Source organism: Xenopus laevis, chromosome 9_10L (genome assembly GCF_017654675.1).
Source record: "Xenopus laevis strain J_2021 chromosome 9_10L, Xenopus_laevis_v10.1, whole genome shotgun sequence".
In the NCBI taxonomy this organism is placed as follows: Eukaryota; Metazoa; Chordata; class Amphibia; order Anura; family Pipidae; genus Xenopus; species Xenopus laevis.
Window position 1 is genome coordinate 86,598,160 of NC_054387.1, and position 19,340 is coordinate 86,617,499.

Genomic DNA, 19,340 nt, shown 5'->3' on the forward strand with positions numbered 1-19,340 from the left:
TATCCAGAAAAGACCAAGTCACTTAGGGTGGGAATTTCATTTCATACATTTTTGGTAGATGTTTGTGTAGGGTGTTTTTACAATCCAGAGACTCATCACATATGCTAAACAAAAATGTCTACTTTCTTGACCCAATTATGTTCCTATAGGCAGATGCATCTGAAAGGAATTAAAAATTAATATACGTATACATATTTAATATTACCCAAAAGATTTTTAGCTCACCAGATCTAAAGCTGCAGCCAAAATAGAAGAATCTGGAATAGTCCCTGGCTCACAACAGTTGAGAAGAAACTGGAAGCGTTTCATTCCTTGTCTTATAGCACCCAAGTTGACTACATTTTTACTTTTTCCAGCCTCCTGATTGGTTGCAATGTGGTCATCAAAACTCTGACACCCTGTAGGAAGCAAAGGTTGGGAAAAAAGAGGGGGAAGGACACAAGGTCTCACAAATAAAACAACCATTCCAGAACCCCATCACATACATACATATCCCAGTATTTCTAATCTAATGCATGAGCTGAAGCTTAGCGCACATGGTTGCATCAACCACAACACCCAGCGATTTATGTGGGACATGTACAGACAATGATTTGTCAAGATATTCCACAACCTCAGGATTTGGTAGGTCTGCTCCATAAAATTCCAGATTTTTATTTATAATTGGACTTACAGCATAGTATTTCTTTATAAAGTATACATAGAGTATACAAATGTTAAAATAGGTAAACATTTTACTACATGAAACAGAATTTACAATTGAGAACCTAATACATGACACCAATGCTGTGGAATATCTTAAGCAAATCACATTTTATTTGCCCCCATCCCACCAGAAAGTTAACCATCATATTCTGATTACTGAAATTTATAATGCAGGAATATTTAATACACAAGAAATAATGTTATCATGACTTGTTTTTGCTATTTATAATGAATAACAATCAGGGGTAGAACTTCTATGCAGGTGTATATATGTTGAGTGCCATGTTAGAAAGCAGTCAGCAGCTCCATTTGGAATAGATCTAACCTAAAGGGAAATCATGTTCTTCACTAAGAAATTTTTGGAGGAACAAGGTCTAGCATATCCTACTTTGCATCATTATTATTTCAGTTCTTCAAAGAAAACCACCATTGGTAAATTAAAGGAATACTGTCATGACACCATGTGTCTTGCAAACAACTTTTTTTCTTTAAACTTCAGTTTTTACTGCCTCACCTATTGAATTCCTATTCATTTGATGGGTGCTGTTCTGACATCTGCCAATAAGAGGTGCCATGATGCATGTTCAGCATTGAAATCTACTCCACACTTCAGGAAACCTGCTTTTTTTAAGTGTAAGGGGGTGTTTGGGACCTCACTTGTATATAATATATTTTGGCATAAAGTTCCCACTGTCTCCCATTGTATATAATGTATTTGGGGTGTCAGTACCCTCTGGCTCTCACTGAAAAATATATTTAGAATGTGGGAATATTGTTCTTATTAGTCTTAGTACCATTATTTACAAATGTCCCTATAGCCTTTACTGTACAAGCTGGTTTAGAGAGTCTGGAGCTAATGGCATATTGGTTTTTAAATGTTGTGTTCTAACAGGCAGAAACATTTCCTGAAACTGAAAAAAAATGCCCTGATCACCTCTCATGATAATATTAAATCAGAAGGACCAATGAATGATGCACATTCATTCACACAACGGCTCACACAAGCATTTTGCCATGGAGGTCCATCTGTCACCACTCTGTTTGCATCAGCCACCATGCTTTTCATTTGATATTATCAGAAGAGGTGATAGACAGACAGTTGTATTTTGACCACTGCAGTTTTGCCCTGGATAGAATTGTCCCATGCCCTAAACATGAATGAAAAACAGCATGGGCAGTTTCGGCCATTTCTCCACTCACTAAAATAGATGGTAAGATGGTTTATCCACCAGCACATGCTATTAGCACATCTAGCAGCATAGATATATGGAATTCCTATTGGTTTTGGAAGCTGAATCCTTCAGGGGTGGTTTCAGAGAAAGCTGGTGTTACCATTGTTCTGAGACCAGACTGAATGAACAAGTCTCTGTTCATATCAGCTGGTCTGGGGGAGGAATAGCAAATTGGGGGGCATTAAAAGAAGACAGGAGCTGATCAAAGCACAATTCAGGAGAAAGAGGATCATGGGAAACTACTAGATTGGCTTGCACAATGTCTCAGTTTTAATGTTAAATACTGTATGTAAACAAATTATTTGCTCTTTTGTAAAAGCAGATTGTCTGTCATGACAGTATCCTTTTAAAATAATCCATTTGGCATTAATGTAATGTTGGATTACAGACTGTCCAATCCACTGTATAGATTTTAAGTAGTGATGGGCGAAAAATTCACGAAACTGGGTTTTTTCGGGCAAAATTTCGCGAATTTATTCGCTAGTGGCGAATCGCGCAAATTCGCCCATCACTAATTTTAAGTCAAATATCCCTTGCCTTCCAAGCTAAGGAACCTATATAATAAAAAAACAAGCAATAACAGTGCTATGGAGCAGACAAAGTATGGTGACTAATAGGATTACGATGGCTTTGTATTTGATTTCCATGGGCAGAGGCCTCATTCTATCCTTCATTCCTTTTGTTTACATCACACGGTTAGTCATGAAACAAATGCACAGCATATTTACAAGCACTTCACAAATCACAGCACCACAAGAGCAGAGAGACAGAGATGGAATACAGCCAAAGGCAGTGTCCTGAGGTCAGCTCCATCACAATTCTCTTCTGCTTATACCCCTCTATGAGCATTATCTAGCCTTTGCTAAACTGGATATAATGCTCATGCAGTTGATTAACTAGCCCAGACAAGCACACCTATGTTGTACTGCCAAGTAAACCCTAATAATTACATGAAATCAATAAATTCTAAGATTGATAGTGTGGATACAAGGCCATTATGGTGACCAGAAACTCAAATTCACCTGCTCTTAGCACAAATAACAGTGGGTTATTATTCCATTGTCGAGCAACTATATGCAATAACAACTATTATAAAGGACAAGGCCCCAGAGAACGGTCAAAGGATTTTTAATTATTTACCACCAGGGTCCCCCAGGGTCCCCTAGGATACCCTTGTTATCTCCATCAGGGGATTAAATTATAGATATGAGTTGGAGGGATTCATGATCACTAGCCTTTTAATTACAATATCCAGCTTAGTTCTAATGTTGTATAGTTTATGTTGTGCAAATCAAAAACCCATTGGGCAGAATGTTTACTTGCAAATGTCTAAAGGAAAAAGAATATACCCATTAGGTCCATCAGGGTAGTGAATGATAGATAAGAAGGTGGTGAGAGCTGGACAACATATATCCAGAGGATGTGGTAATAAACTACGCTAAACCATCAAGATCAAGGGATGGATTACAATTTCCCTTAAAAGTATGGACTATACTAAATACTATAAAAAATGCTGTCCTGAATGCACATTTGTAATTCACAGGAGATGTTACCCCACATCATAGCACTTCATTGCTACCCTTGTCTTGCTGAGTCATAAAGGACAGTGTCTTGTTTGGAAATGATTATGAACATGCTGATCATTGCAAACACAGAAGAAAAGAGATAATTGAAACAAGGTATCTGGGTGGGATTTTTTTTTTTCATTTCATTAATGTTTTGAGATTGTGAGAAATAAAAATAAAATTAAACATGGGAAAATCATTGTATAAATAAAGTGAGGGTTTGAAAATGATGCAGTTTGTCAGTCTTGTCCTTGTCTAATAAAAAATAAAAGGATGAACGTTTGGAGGCATACGACAGACTGAAACATGCTGTGAAATGGCATGGGCTACTTCATGCATTAACATGCAACTGTTATTTGAAGACCAAAATTAAATATTAATTTTTAGCAACCAAATTAGGGATGCATTTTTGTATCAGAGTATAGTGACTTTATTAAATGTAAGACCCTGTAAAACAGAATCCGTGAATGAAAACATGCAAAATAAAGTGGTATGCAGATCAAGAAAAACTCGCTGCTGGACCAGATGGTTTAATTATAGAAAGGAAGGTTTATGGGTAACTGTTTTGCTAGAAAAGGGGTTGCAGTGAACCGGTCAGCAATCTGTTGCAAGACCCTCCAGCAGCAAAAACATTTCAAAATAATAATAAGGGGTAAAGTAACCATAACATAACAGAAAAAAAGAGAACCCTGATATCTAACCATCTTTTTCTTCTGTGTGATGAAGCTTGGATGTGTTCCTTCTGCTTGAGCGCCATTTACCAAGACGCTTGAAAAAATTCTCTTCTTCGTCTCTCCCGGTGTCGAGTCCTGTGCCTGGTCCGGCCTCTGACAGTTTCACAGCACTAGTAAACTTCACCTGGTAAATATGGAAGATAACAATTGTAATTCTGCCATGAGCAAATTACAGGCAAAAAGGTTACAAGAACTCATTATGAAAACCCACACAAATAGATGCTAGTTTAAGAGGGTTATTTACTTAATTCCGGTCAGGCTTTTTGGGGCACAACTCGAAAATTTCGGGTTTTTTTTACTCTAATTTTTTGAGATTTATGCATCAAAAAGCCCAAATCCGAAAATCCGTCATCTCAGACCTACCGAGGTTGTGTTCAAGTCAATGGCAGAGGTCCCTATCCTATTTTGATGTTTCTGTGGTCTGCGCTGGAATTAGCCCAAAAATCCAACCATTTAAGACTTTTCAGACAGAAATCCGAAAAAACCAAGTGGTTCGGGGAAAAAACTCTGTAAAAATCATACAATTTGGGGTTTCACTCAGTTTTATTGCGTTTTTACCCGATCGGATTAAATCAAGCTTTTTGATTTAACTCGATCGGGTAAAACTCGACCATAAAATCAGGTATGGTCGAGTTTGGTCGTTGTTTTATTTTTTATTTACAAAAATGAGATAAATTCGGATTTCAGTAAATAACCCTCTAAGAGTTCATGTAATAGCCCTCTCCAGTGTGACTTTTTATGTATTCCTTGAATATTGATTCATATTTGTGTTTAATAGCAAATACATTTCTGTATGGGTTGAAAACAATTCAACTTATTCCAATTGTTTCTTGTTGTAGCCTGACAAAATACAGCGCACTCCATTTCCAGCCTACAACAAATGTAAAGCCTCCCACTCCTTGTGCTGTGTGAGAACACAACCAATTATATGTGAAGTGGAGTCTGTAGCACTTTACAAAGGCAGTTGTATTCTCTAACAATTTACCATTAGTCTTAATTTTTGTTAATTTAGTTACATGTGACATGGTACCAATAGTTTTTGTGTAAATATTAAATAAAATCACCTTTTTATGCAAACTTCCCATGAAAGTATCACGGGCAAAATAATACATTGTAGCTAGGTCTGGCTTTTTGCCTTATTGTTATTCTAATATTCAAAATCTGAGCAATTGAATGGGATAAACAACTGCACTATAATGAAAATGCGGCAAGGCAATCAGTGCAGCGTTATATTCATTTGTTTCATGTCATGCTCAATTTATGTCTTCTGTTTGCACTACGTCAGCATGCCTCAGATTTACCCTGGAGAATCCAACAAAAGCTGCATTCTTTTTTTATTCATTATAGCAAGAGTAACCTCACACTGACTCTGTGCCAGACACATTAAGAAAACAATAACTCAAATGAAGCAGTACCTTAAGTACACATTGTACTCATGAGTAACTACTTTATAGCATTCATAACTACTTCATCAAAAGTTTTCCTGAGTTAAAATGAACAACAATACTTGAATGCTACATAATTGTTCCTCTGCAAATTAAACTATTCAACTTGTCTCTTGTGAAATGCAAGAGAAATTATTTTCCCCTTACTGCTTTTGATCTACTTTTTTTTCAAGTTTACGGTTGTCATATTGTTTCCACTGATGGCATCTTTTAGGCCAGGGAGCCAACTTAAGTACGGCCCTATTAGCCCACACCACTGATGGGAGAACCATTAAGGTGCCCTTTAAGAAGAGGCATTAAACATAAGACAAAGAAGACAAAATACCCAGTTTGTGTTTTGCCCATGAGAAAGTGATGAGAGCCAAAGAACATCTGCTTTATAAGAGAAATGCTCAGGTTGTGTCTTGAGATTATAAAGAGCTGAATGGGATGAACTTTTAGAACAGTACTGAAATGTGTGGAATTTTCATGATGAGCTCTCTAAAGCCTTGTCATGCTGTATACCATATAGAAAGCATAAAACAAACCAGAAAATATAAATATCATAAACATGACATCAACTTTTTCCACTATGAAAGGCTACCTTGGAGCTCTGCCTGATAAATGAAAGTCGGTCCACTGAACTGATGTCCAAAAGATCTTCAACGCCATCAGTCAGCCCGGAGAGTGATGAACGTTTTAACCAGTTACCTAGAACAGGAGGCAAGCCAGTGATTTAAGACAATGTAACTTTTGCAGTTAAACTTATAATGAAGCCCTAACTGGTCTACTGGCCACTAAGTTTTTTCTGCGCACCAAGTGAATGCTTTCTTATACCAATTAGGGTTCAGATTTAGTTTAGGATTTTCCCTAATCTTTTGTGAAACATTTGGTCGAAAACTTAAAAAAGTGGATTTGGTGTATCCCTAATTTCAATATGCAGTATAAAGGGCACATGATTAAGGATGATTTTTTCATCCATGTGAAATTCCAGATTCACAAAAAATATTTCTTACATAGTCAGCGCTCTTTTTAAATACAGTATAACTAGCTTCGTTCTGGCCATATACCCCTGACAGAGCTGTGTGACAAAAATGGCACCCTCAAGTCAGTAAAAGAGCGAGTTATCACAGACACAGATGGGACATAGGCGAATGGTTCCAGTCAGGTATCACTAACACCGTTGATCCCTCAGGTTTGTAAGCCATCAATGCTTCCTTGGCGCTGGAAGAGCAGCATTCTGCCGCTAGATACTTTAAGTTAGACAGGCCCTGGGCAGTGATGGTCTCCCAGCTGAGGGACAGTAGCACTGTGGGATCTCATTGGCCAAGACCTGCTTCAGCTTTATGAGCTGCCATAAATTAAAGTTAATGTAATACAGTTCAGTTGCATCCTTAATGCTGTAGAGGTTTCAACAATGTCTGTTAGTATGTTAATATACTCAACATTAATTTGGTGAATTAAAGAGACCATTTAAATCCATTATACAGTATCAGAGTTTAAAACCTAGTAAAATGATATGCCCTGCAAACAATGTTCCCTCTAATTCCTTTTCGGCTATGTGCGCAAAAAAATTATTTTGTGGAAACATTTTAAACTTGTGTGTGCAATTTTTAAAAACTGTGTGTTCAGGTCAGAATTAATTTGTGTTTTCACACAGAATTCTCTGTGCGCACCACAATTGCTGGCTTCAAAAAGTTTGTGCGCGCGCAAAAGCGCACACTTTAGAGGGAACATTGCCTGCAATGTAAATAGAAGTTTAAAAACTATAATGAGTATAGCTACAGTGCACACATATTTGAAACCCGATTGCCAATAAATAATTCAATGTTGAACAGATTAGAAACTAAAAGAAAATTTAAAGATAATACACATAGCTCAAGGGCCATACGTAAGGGGCTTACAGTTGTAGTAGTAGTAGTTGTAGAAAAAGTTGGAGGATTGAGGGACCTTATTAAAATAGTTCTCTTAGTACTGGAAGGTTTAAAAGTAGACACTCACCAAGTGGCAATTTGAGCTTTTTACGAAGTGAGATCCGACGGGATCTGGACCGTGATCGCCTCTCTGTGTTTCCTGAGTGAGCTGTTGTACATTCAGATGTGTCTGGCTCTGACTGGCTGCTGGTGTCACTGGCTGCACTCTGTGATTTAAACATCTTACGCCAGAAGTCCTTGCGTCCAGCACCTTGCATTTGCTCATCACTGCGAGACAGATCAGGGTGAACGTTTAGATTCTCAGCATTGCTGTGAAATAGAGAGAGTAATGCTTTCACAAATATGAGCTTTGACTGTGAGATGGGCTTCTGCATTTTTTACCCCTCTTATGGGAAAATACTGCATGAAAGAATGGTTTATATTCAGCAAATGTGTACCAAAAATTAAATAATCCAATGGAATAGTGCAACCTGTTACTTAGCAGTGCGGCTAATTGCTGTGAGGCTTCCATGGAGACTTGTGCTCACCACTCACACTTGGTGACATCCCATGTTGCCATAGCATAATGCAGGGGTATTTCACCAAAGCTACAATGTTTTTTTAATTTAATCTAAGAATGTAAAGCCTTGTAACCTCTTGTTTTTTATAACGTGAATGGATCATGACACCTAAGCCTGAAATTACCCTTCTGCAGTTATTCACGGAAAATTCCCATGCATTTACTCAAAAGTAAAGTGTGTGCCATAAAACAGCTGCACTGCCAGTAAAGCACTGAATGGGCACTGAACAAGCCCAAGACACAATGCTGCTACCATTTTGTTCTTAGCATGGGTCATAGATACACGTGTACTATTTAGAGAAACTTCAGCAAAGTCCTTGTCAAAATATCCTGATAATCTTCTTATGAAACGATACCTCCTGATATTCTGCTTATGAAAAGAACGTATAAAAGAGCAGGTAACCATCACATGTTTTATTTTATATAATATTGTTAAAGTATTCAAAAAAAAGGAAAAACAAGATGTCAAAAATTCATGTAATCAATTGGAAAACAGCACTATTAGTTGGTGCACAACCATTATTATGCTCATTTTAGTAGTAAAGCACAGTAACAACATTTTGTGCACATGAATGCTAAAATTTTAACAGGTGCTGATACTGGCACAAAATAGCACAGATGGTGCTTTACCATCCAGGACTGCTCCAAGGTTAACTTTGACGAAAAAATGGCAGGCGGTTAAAGATAGAACCTTAATAGTCAATTCTTGCAGTGTCAAAATACAGTAATTTTAAGTGGTGTATGAAAACAAACAGGATAAGGTGCATGTTTATTAAACTTTGAAAATGCTTTGCTTCTGCTTCGTTTATTTTTGTATTTATTGTCAGTGTTGAAAAAACTGGCAAAAAAGAAATACAAATGTTTTTTTGTAATTCTTGCGATACAAAGGTTTGCTAAAGGTGGAAATAAAAAACAGTGATAAACAACCCATCCATAGACTAGACAGGGTCTAAAACATATAGTCAGGGACTGCAAGGAAAACTGGAAAAGAGTTGTCAAATTAACCATTGCTATAAACCCACCACTTGTTGCCCACCTATTCTATAACATTTGTAATAGTGCTCCACTACTATGCAAAAACATTCAGGAGCAAGAGGCAAAGCAAACACAGAAGAGCCAACTGTCTGTAGAGTTATGGCTGCTCAGATTCATGCGCTTCCCTTTGGGTCACCAAATATTTTTTTAAAACAAGCTAATAAAACATTATTAAAATACAAAATGGAATAATGATAAATAGGAGAAAAACGTTAGCATGTAGTCAGATATACAAAAGAATCGTGATAAATAAAGCTGGTAAAAATATTAGGTAATGATATATATTCAAAATATATCACTAGCTGAATTTACAGTGAAATATTACTCTACACAGATTTATAGATATGCCCCAGAATATTCATTGTGGCAGAAATCTAATGCTGCAAAAAATAGCAGCAACCAGAATCCGAACAGTCAATCAAGTGGCTCATACTAGAACTGGACAGGGAGGAAGTCAAGGACAAGATAAGCATGGTATATTCAATGATATAACTGGTTGCAAAATTGTAGAGCATCAAGATATTTGGGGGTGAATACATGAGAATTTGTATGTACTTTCTTAAATCACATTTTTACAGAGTTAGTGCTAGTTTACCTATGATTACTTCTAGGCATCAAACTATGTGATAGGTCGTAACTAAAACTACCTTTACTTAAAGGAACAGTTTAGTGTAAAAATAAAAACAACGTAAATACAATAAAAAAAAAAAATTCCTGTGCAAAATGTTTTCAATATAGTTAGTCAGCCAAAAATGTAAGCTGGAGTGCCTGGATGTCTATCAGAATAGCCAGAACACTGCTTTTCAGCTCTCTAGGTTTCCAATGATTGGTTACCAGGCAGTAACCAATCAGTAACTTGGGGGGCATATGGGTCATAACAGTTTGCTTTTGAATCTGAGCTGAATGTAAGGATCAATTACAAACTCATTGAACAGTTATGTCCCATGTGGCCCCCCTTCAAGTCACTGACTAATTCAAAGTTAGAGAGCTGAAAAGCAGGAAGTAGTGTTCTGGCTATTACAGTATGTTAGTCATCCAGTCACTCCATTTTAGCTAACAAACTATTAGAAACACTTTTTATTATGCACAGTCTATCTATTTAGCCAGTTTTTATTTTTACACTGAACAATTCCTTTGAGCTATAACTTGTGGAAAAACTACAAAGAAAAAGAGAATTAAAGGAGCCTATAACAAGGTATTGCCTGATGGGCTTGTGGTAATTAGCACCCATAGATCCACATCCAGGTTATTTAAAAAGCTTTTTCCAATACTTCACTACTTTGTTTGCACTCAATCACCAATTCTGTGCCAGGTTGAGCTCAGCACTTCTGGAAGTGCCAGAATTAGTTTAGTTGAATATTGGGGCACTCTACTTGAATTAGCACCAAGGCAAACTACTGCACTAAATACTTTTTTTTATGGAAAACTAAAGGTATTTCTTTAAATAATTTTATAACACGACATTGACTTTTACCTGCTTACTCTAAAGCAAAATGATCAACCTTATTATAAAAAAGAAATCAGTGAGCAAAGATGAGCCCAATAAAGAGCAACACATAACAAAGAGCAATGATCAACCAAATGTTGGCAAAATAAGATTTCAAGCAAACTAGACATTTGAGCCTAAAAAAGGAAGGGTTGCCATTTTTGTTTCAGAAGAGAAGCATGATGGATATACAGTATCTGTGATTCCATTTAGTGTTGCAATGTCCAAACTGTGACCACATCACCCTAAGTAATTTTTGAACTACAACGCCTGGAATCCCTGGAAAGAATTTGAAAATGGAAGTTTAATTAAACAATTGCTAGAAGACAGCCCCCAAGTAAATTCAATAAAAGTAATTTCATTTGTAAGGAGAAGTAGCAATTGTCCACTAAAAAGAATCACAAGTGCAAGAGAATGTTGAGCTCAAATAAACAAGTGCAGCCAAAGGGTCTTGGAAGTTTTTGGCAAAAGATGGTAGCGTAAAAGTTGATGCTAGGAGACAGCGCAGGTACAGTATTTTAGCCTACTTACTGCTCAGGAGTCTGTGGGGGATGGCTAGAGATGTAACTTCGGCACTCCTCGGGCGCATAGGACACACGGCCCTTTTCAGGAGCGCTCCCCTCTTCAGGTCTAAGAGGACAATAGAGCGTACCAGAGGAAAGAAATGTCAACCAATGACCTGTTCCTTCTTAAATGACGTGCATTGCTGTGGAACATCATCAATCAAAAGAAAGTATCTGACTGCACTTGTATTATTTCTCCAGTGTCTGTTACAGTTAGCAGCACTTATAGCATTGCTACAAAGATTTGATTATGTCTCCTGTGGAGCCAGCAATGGTACTGCTTAACACTGTCTAATGAGTAGTAGTGAGAAACTGGCAAGGAGCACGTTACAGCCCAGGAGCAGATCTGCCCAGTAATAGCAAATAGGCTTAGTTGGTGGGAAAATTACTTGACAGTGGCAACATTGGAAAGCAGAAGAAATCGTTGGATGGAAGCCATGTCTTGCTCCTAAAATGATCATTTAATTTATAGGCGTAAACCCACATATGGGTTTTAAAGCACAGCCATGGCAGTTACTGATCAGGCTCAAACTACAGATTCCAGTTGGGATATGATTCAGGTTGTGCATTTAAAACCTAGTGGTTGAGCATTAGCATATAGCCTTCTATAAAAATAACAATTTCAGAAACAAAACTTCCTTTGCCAGAATTCCTTCTTCCTTACAACAAAAAATGAGTAGATGGTTTTGTTTTGTGTGGATTAATTTAAGCCTTTCTAGTATTTGTGTCACATATAAAATACATTGTGCCCCTATAGGAATATATTCACTCAGTGAGGATACACATACGGTAAAAGATCGTTTTCATGGTCTTGATGTTTGCTGGGGGCCAGATTCCTCCTGTGCTTTGCTTGTGGGTTATACTCAGCTCTGACAAACAGAAATCCATCCAGACTAGTGGTGAACTAACTAAATGCCCACCCTAAGGATACTTATATGTCAGGAGACCAATACTATCTTTAGATAGGAGGTGTAAGAATCACTTCAATGTGCTATCACACTTAAAATCTAACAAGAACATGCAGTTTTAAGAACCAAACAAATCAGGCTCTGCTTGTAATTCTCTGTTAATACCAAATATTATCAATTTAGTTATAAAGAAAAGTTCTGTCTTATACACAACAGACGGCCAGTACTGATGATGACTAATACACAACAGAAGGCCAGTACTGAAGCAAAGCCCTGTGAAGCTCATTAAGGCAGAAAAAGCACATGTTTGTAGGTAGGGAAAGCAGAAAGCATGATATAGGAGAAAGTCTTCTGTAGCAGTATATACAGTTTATAGGTGTAGTGAAATGCAACTATCGTCAGGCAGGCAACATGCAGAGTTTGATAAATTATATGAAAAAAAATACATGAATGAGTCAAGTAAAACCAGAACAGCTCAGGCAGTATAAAGTGCAAAGCAGTCAACTCTAAAGCACAGCCAAAGCAATCTAGTAGGTAAAATCTCCATAGTGGCCTGTTGTTTCTTTATTTTGATGCAAACCTTTTGCTTCCTGAAGGTCTTGGCTCTTTATCTCCATCCTCTAATTTTTTTCCTGGTGTTAACTTCTCTGCACTATCCAGCAGGGCACTGAGTGCCACCCTGCGGAACACGTTTCCATGAGCCTCTTTGATAAACTGCACCAGCTGCCGGATATCGCAATATAAGCCCTGTGACAACAACATTGTTTACAGAAGTACAGAAAATGAATATGAGCAAAAAAAAGGTTTTATTACACCTTTTAAGGCAACATAATACAAGCACAAGGGATACCTAGTGCTGCATATAGAGGGCCAATTCAGTAGAGACAACATTTCAGTCCTTAGGTTTTACTGAACTGCAATTCTGGCAGATGCATATTTAACAGCCCTTATAGAGATCATACTCTACAACAAATCCTGCATTTGCAGCCCCATCTTACAAAAGAGATACATGTGTGAAGTATAATAGAATTGCTTTACTCTTTTTGATTGTAAGCAAGCTTGGTTTCCTATTGAGCAACGTAGGGGCATGCCACAACACAGAAAGAAATTGCAACATTTATCAAGGGTCAAATTTTGAATTCATGAGTTTTTTAAAACTCCTATAAACTCCCATAAATTCGAAATTCGACCAATCAAAATTTTTGATAAAGTCGAATTAGAAAAACTCGATTCAAGTTTTTTTGTCAGAAAAAACCTTGAATATCAGGAAGGCTGCAAACATCACCACTGGATCTCCCATTGAGTTAACCAGTCATTCGGAAGGTTTTAGGTGGCGAATAGTCGAAATCGAGAGTTGAAGTGTCGAAGTGCCAGAGTATGATAAATCTTGAAATTCTAATTAAAACTCAAATCCAGTTTGGATAATTCACAATTCAAATTTGAGAGTTTAGAGCAAAAAAATTAAAAAAAATTAGAATTTTCACTTCGATCCTTAATAATAATAAAAGGACATTTCAAGAAATTGAATAGACAGCTTAATTGAAAACAGCTTTTACAAATGACCATGTGTAGAACCAAGAATACTGCATGATGGGACATTGTGAAAAAGATGACACAATAAACCAATTCACTCAAGTCACATCTTTCCTGCAATCCCCTGTGATACAGTTTTTAATGCCCTTTTGCTCTGCTACCTTAGAACGCTACACTGTAATTAGTTTTTCTGTTGTTTCCTAATCAGAGTTAATACAGAGAGGATATTTATTTAATGAAAGTCACTTAACAGTTTCACTGTGCATGCAAACAGTCTGTCTGTCTATACCCTCCAGTAGCTCAGAGCTGCACCATTATTGTGACCAGAGAACATACTTCTTTACACCTATAATAACCTATTATGTATGGTCTGCTCAGCCTACTCTATATGTCCATCCTACTGTGTGTACACAACTGGGAGTTGTTATGCACATTACTAACAGTAAGTCCACCCTACCCCCCAAAAAATGGAAATTCAAATAACCTTTAAATCTAATGAGAAACATTGTGAATATGATGTTTACTTTATTTATTAAATAGCAGAATGATACTGCATTAAAATATGTTCAGAAGATGTCCTCAAACAAATATTGGCAAAGACATTGCAAGGACATTGCTCACCAGGTTCTCTGGGCTGTGTAGTTCATGTGTGGTTGAAGCACAACGTGTGATCAAGGACTTGAACATAGAACTCACGATGATCCCTTCCACACTTTGTGCTGTAGATTTGTTATCCATTGTGGTGAAATTGTTACCGAACCCAGCCCTGTCTGAGAGTAAAAGTATAAGATTCATAAAAAACAGAGTGGTTGTTCTCTATTGAAAAGTCAGTAGAAATCAAGGCATCGTTTTGCATTTAGTACATGGAATAAAGGCTGTAAAACACAATCACTCACCCTTAGAATTGATCGATAATGGGAAATACATAATTGGGCAAGACTATCCCTTGCATGAACAACTAATGATCAACTTTTGTTTCAATTCTTAAACATCCTGTACAAATATCTTGTTTATATGGGTGGCATTTGGCAATGGGGAAGCTAAAACTGAACAATAATTAGGGTGAGAATTGGGGACAATTACCATTAGCTATCCCAGCTTCAAGATCAGTTAGGGTGAGATTTTGAGTGTCAATATGTGGGCTTATTGGAGGAGATAAATAACATTTCACATCTTTATTCAGGAATTAAGAAAAGTACAGACACATTTTGTGCTATTGACATGATGGTGATTGGAGGTTAGTATTTACTGTTCTTGATATTCTTGGCACTATGGTTCAACAACTCCAATATTGTTCTATATTTTGTACTCCTTCTCTGAGCTAACACTGGCCCTGACCAAAGGCTGGACATTCAAGTTTGTATCTTCAAGTGGGGCTTGAACTTGAAGTTTGACATACACTGGCACTTGTTTGCCTTGCATCACAGATATCCCATGCTGAACTTACTGTCTGTAACTGGTTCCATGCAAAATCCCAGAAGTGCATGAAGAAAGTCCACAACGTTATTGAGGGAATCTTTGTTAACATAGTCTCTCATTGTCTGACGGAACTGAACTTTGTCCAGTTTGTAGAGTTTTGTGAGACAGCTCTGTGCCTGCACAAAAAATAAAAAAAGGCAAAATGCTTCACTGGGACAGTAATCTGGGAGTAATGATCTAGCGGTAACTATTATGATAACAGCAACTTTACTAAAATGTATTTTTAGAGTAATCGAAGGTACAGCCATCCAAAGACTACTGTATATTTCTTAATATTCCTATTACTGGGGTGATTGTCTATGCCCACCTCCATACACTCATTGTTTACCTGATTCCTTAGGCGATCTCCTGACATTCCTCGATGTCCTTCACCACAACCATAAGCACAGCCTAAAGACTTTACCAGCTTGATGAGCATGGTCAGCGCCAGCTTGTGCGTGGTAACTGGGATATTTTCATCCTGATTCTCAGCAACAGAAGCCAATAAAAAAAACAAGTGGCAAAAAAAGAAAATAACTAAGGCAATGCTCAGAGAAGCTTTAAAACACACTTGAATATATAATAAATGAAACAAATCAAACAAATGCATTAATGTTCGATACATAATTTTCTAATAATTCTCACCTACATAGTTTACATTTATTGCAAGGAAAATAAGAGACAGATTCTAATAAATGTTGCTTAGTCTCCAAAGCTCAGAGCTGGCCTACCCGTGCCAAATCTTTCCCTACAAGACTGGCATTTAATAAATAAGACATTTATTTAACAAAGACAAAGACTTCTCTCAGAATTCTGCAAGTGGGAACACATTATTATTCTGCTAAGGAAGCTAAAAATCAACTGAATTCCTAAAACACAGAATAACTTTTTTTGTACTGTTAGACTGATAAGATATCCATTGATACCTCCTGATTCTGAAGTATGCCCGGTGTTGCTGTGCAGATACAGAACTGCAGTGTCATATTAATGGGTTATTTTTTGTATTATTCTGCATGTGATAAATGTATAGACACCTGTTTTCCCCGAAAACAAAATACTTTAAATTCTTTATTCCTTTTAAGGAAGGTACAGTATGACAGACATACGTTTCCGCATTCTGTTCCAATCAATGGGACTATTGTTTGCATGGCAATGCACAGTTTTAGATCATTAGTAGTAAAAAGGTTACACTTGGGTTTCCAGATGATGCTGGACTATAACTCCCAGCATGTTTAAACATTGGTTATATTTTGACAACAGCCTAACAAGGAAGTCTAATGTTTTTTGGTTATTTCTGAGCTTTAGGCCTAATTTTAAAAACAAAAACCCCATGGAAGGAAATAATCCCTGCATGCAAAAATATAAATAATAGTTTAAAAAACATATTAGTTACCTTTTCTGAGTTTTTATCATTCTTATCAAAATATCCATTTCCACCACTTCCACCATCCCCTCCTCCACCTCCGCCACTAGCTCCACTACTGGATGTTCCCCCAAATCCACAGTTTGATCCTCTTGCTGCACCCTTCATTTGGAAGTTCCCTTCACTTTGCCTCTTCTCTCCACAACCAGAGCCTGATCCTGAAACCGAGGTGGATTCGTTCTCCTTATTTTCACTCTTCTTTCTCTTCTTCTCTACACATGGCACTACACCTAGCTGCAGCAGGCAGTCTACAATATTCAGAGCCACATCACAAATTCGAGAGCTGATATCATGGTTCAGTACTAAGTATACCGCCTTAAGAACAACCTGGAGAGAAATATTCATATTAAGTCCCTCAGTTGCACTGTCATGCTTAATGGAAATCTGTCCAAAAAGTTCTAATATTACTATTCATTTTGTTAATGTCAGAGTGTTTGTTAGTCAGCCACCAAGCATTTTTCCAACCAGACATTCAACAATGTAATAACAGGCACAGTTTACTCCAGGTCTAATTGCTTGTGGCCACCATTCAGATGTTTGCTTTTTGGATGTATTGTAAGTATGTATTTATTAATTTATATATGGCCACCAATGTATGTTATGCTTTACAAGGTGTATACTTAGGTATAGTTAAAATAACTGACAATGAAATCTATGCTTAAGTGCTAGGTGTTTTAAAACACAGTGAGGATGATGTCCCTGACCCAAAGAGCTTACAATCTATTAGGAAGAGGAGACAGAAACAAAAAGAACAGTAAATCCTATCTGTTGTTTGGCTGCTATAATTAAAATACCTGAAACAAACTTTAGAACTTGCAAGGTTCCCTGAGTATTATAAAATATTAAAGGTTTCATTTACATAGACAAACAAACACTGAGGGGCTAAAGAGTGTGCTAAAATAATCATAAAGTGCAGGGAATGGGTAGGTGGAAGAAGGGGGGCACCTACATCCCAGCCCCACCGCCCCTCAAAAATTCAGTACTGAACACAGGCAGTGCTATATTCATGGGGGCTGAAAGACAAAGACATGTGGCAATGCATTTGTCCAGCCATACATTGACTTCAGTGCAAAGAAATGGCATATTGCGCCAGTTTTTTCACTCTGCACACTACCTTCCCAGTAGTAAATAAGCCATTAAAATAAGCAGTATACAACATTTGAGGTCCAGTAATGCTATACAGAAACAAAGGTGATTCCTGTACATTTAATTATCATATACAATGCTAAGGGTCTGATTTATAAAAGATCACTAATTATTACCAAGCTGTATGACTAAAGCTGAAAATGATTACATTAATTTCTACAACCTGAGAACTGGGTTATAACGACACATGTTTTATGACAGCACACTGCTGTGCTTCAGCATCAATGTTTTAATGCCATCCCTTTAAACAAATTTACAAATGGGCCCTTTAGTCTGTATTTGTACAAACATTGCCCTGGCTTCTGAAGCTCCTATAAGAGTATTTGCTCTTTGTAGCTGTGAAGGCTGAAATTCAGATACTTGTGGCTCACGTTAAACTTTCTTTATACAGTATGTGACAGTCCTTTGGGGTTCTACAACTATCTACCTCTTGAAAGATGATTCACTGTTTTCACTATAATAAGACGCCTTTACTGTAACATTATTGCTCACAAATATTTGTTATTCAAAATAAAAACACGCTATAGCCTTTATTTTTCTACAAATACACAATAAGCAACGTGTGCTAAGCTCATTCAGAAATCTGTTCTCAACCGGTCTGTTCCTGATCACACTTACCGCGAGATCAAGCATTCCATTTTTATGAACAAAGTTATTGGTCCCATCGATGTGATCGGTGTCCTCCAAGCTGCTGTAGTTAATACAGGAATCTGTGAGGCTCCTTGGTAGATTAGCACAGGCCAATGGCTCGTGGGGCAGCTCAGGAATCGGCACTTGGTTGCAAAGCTTTCTCATGTGTTCAGTAAAAAAGTCAGCATAACCGACATTGAAAGAAGCCAGTGTTGTATTGAAAGTGGCCACTGTTATGGTGGAGATTTGGGATCTCACTGAAAAAAAATTACAGGACGTGTAAATATTTTCCATGACCTTAACCCCTATCATATTTTCTGCCAAGCACCATGCCCAAACCATATATGCAATGCCCACTGAAGTCTATGGGAGATGGCCTTCCTGTAATTCAGAGCTTTCTGGATAAATGGTTTCCTTAATACTGGATCTCTACTTATATTATATCCCCATTATATTCCCCTCAATGCTCTTTTTCCGCTAAACAAACACATTAGTAACACATTATTTATTATAATTGCACAGAAATGTCATCAATCATACCCTCTTTGACTGTGTTTTCACCATGGCTATTAGAGTGGTCAGGTACATCAGTCAGCAGAGTGTGGTGGGAGTGGGAATGTCGCGCACTTAAACTTTCCATCTCTGTGGCTGCATCGGAGCCACGCCGAGTAAATTTACCTGCAGGTTAGTTATATAGTGAAAATAAGTTATGTGAAACGTTGAATCTCAACCACTGCATGCATAGTTTTCTTGCCTCTTAAAGGAGAAGGAAAGGTTAAAACTAAGTAAGCCTTATCAGAAAGGTCCATCTAAATATACCAGTAAACCCTCAAAGTAATGCTGCTCTGAGTCCCCTGTCAAAAGAAACACTGCATTTCTTTCCTTCTATTGTGTACACATGGGCTTCTGTATCAGACTTCCTGCCTTCATCTTAAACCTCATTGCCCTGGGCAAGAGCATGCTCAGTTTGCTCCTCTCCCCCCACCCCTCCCTTCTCTACTGTAA

General features: G+C 37.4%; 1 protein-coding gene across 25 annotated transcripts in view; it reads right to left on the reverse strand.

Annotated features, from left to right (window-relative positions):
* unc80.L (unc-80 homolog, NALCN channel complex subunit L homeolog) overlaps nucleotides 1-19,340 on the reverse strand; it is a 92,123-nt gene that overhangs the window by 58,816 nt on the left and 13,967 nt on the right. For 12 of the 25 annotated variants that reach the window (XM_041577218.1, XM_041577229.1, XM_041577212.1 and 9 more), the window contains exons 11-22: nucleotides 18,876-19,013; nucleotides 18,324-18,592; nucleotides 16,530-16,886; nucleotides 15,486-15,623; nucleotides 15,126-15,273; nucleotides 14,300-14,448; nucleotides 12,726-12,892; nucleotides 11,206-11,304; nucleotides 7,662-7,903; nucleotides 6,265-6,371; nucleotides 4,204-4,360; nucleotides 226-398 (exon numbers count right to left, since the gene is read on the reverse strand). In XM_041577218.1, coding sequence (XP_041433152.1) covers nucleotides 226-398; nucleotides 4,204-4,360; nucleotides 6,265-6,371; nucleotides 7,662-7,903; nucleotides 11,206-11,304; nucleotides 12,726-12,892; nucleotides 14,300-14,448; nucleotides 15,126-15,273; nucleotides 15,486-15,623; nucleotides 16,530-16,886; nucleotides 18,324-18,592; nucleotides 18,876-19,013 — 2,144 coding nt within the window. The remainder of the gene's footprint in view (nucleotides 1-225; nucleotides 399-4,203; nucleotides 4,361-6,264; nucleotides 6,372-7,661; nucleotides 7,904-11,205; nucleotides 11,305-12,725; nucleotides 12,893-14,299; nucleotides 14,449-15,125; nucleotides 15,274-15,485; nucleotides 15,624-16,529; nucleotides 16,887-18,323; nucleotides 18,593-18,875; nucleotides 19,014-19,340) is intronic. The other 13 variants (XM_041577235.1, XM_041577234.1, XM_018236092.2 and 10 more) reach the window with 8 other exon arrangements.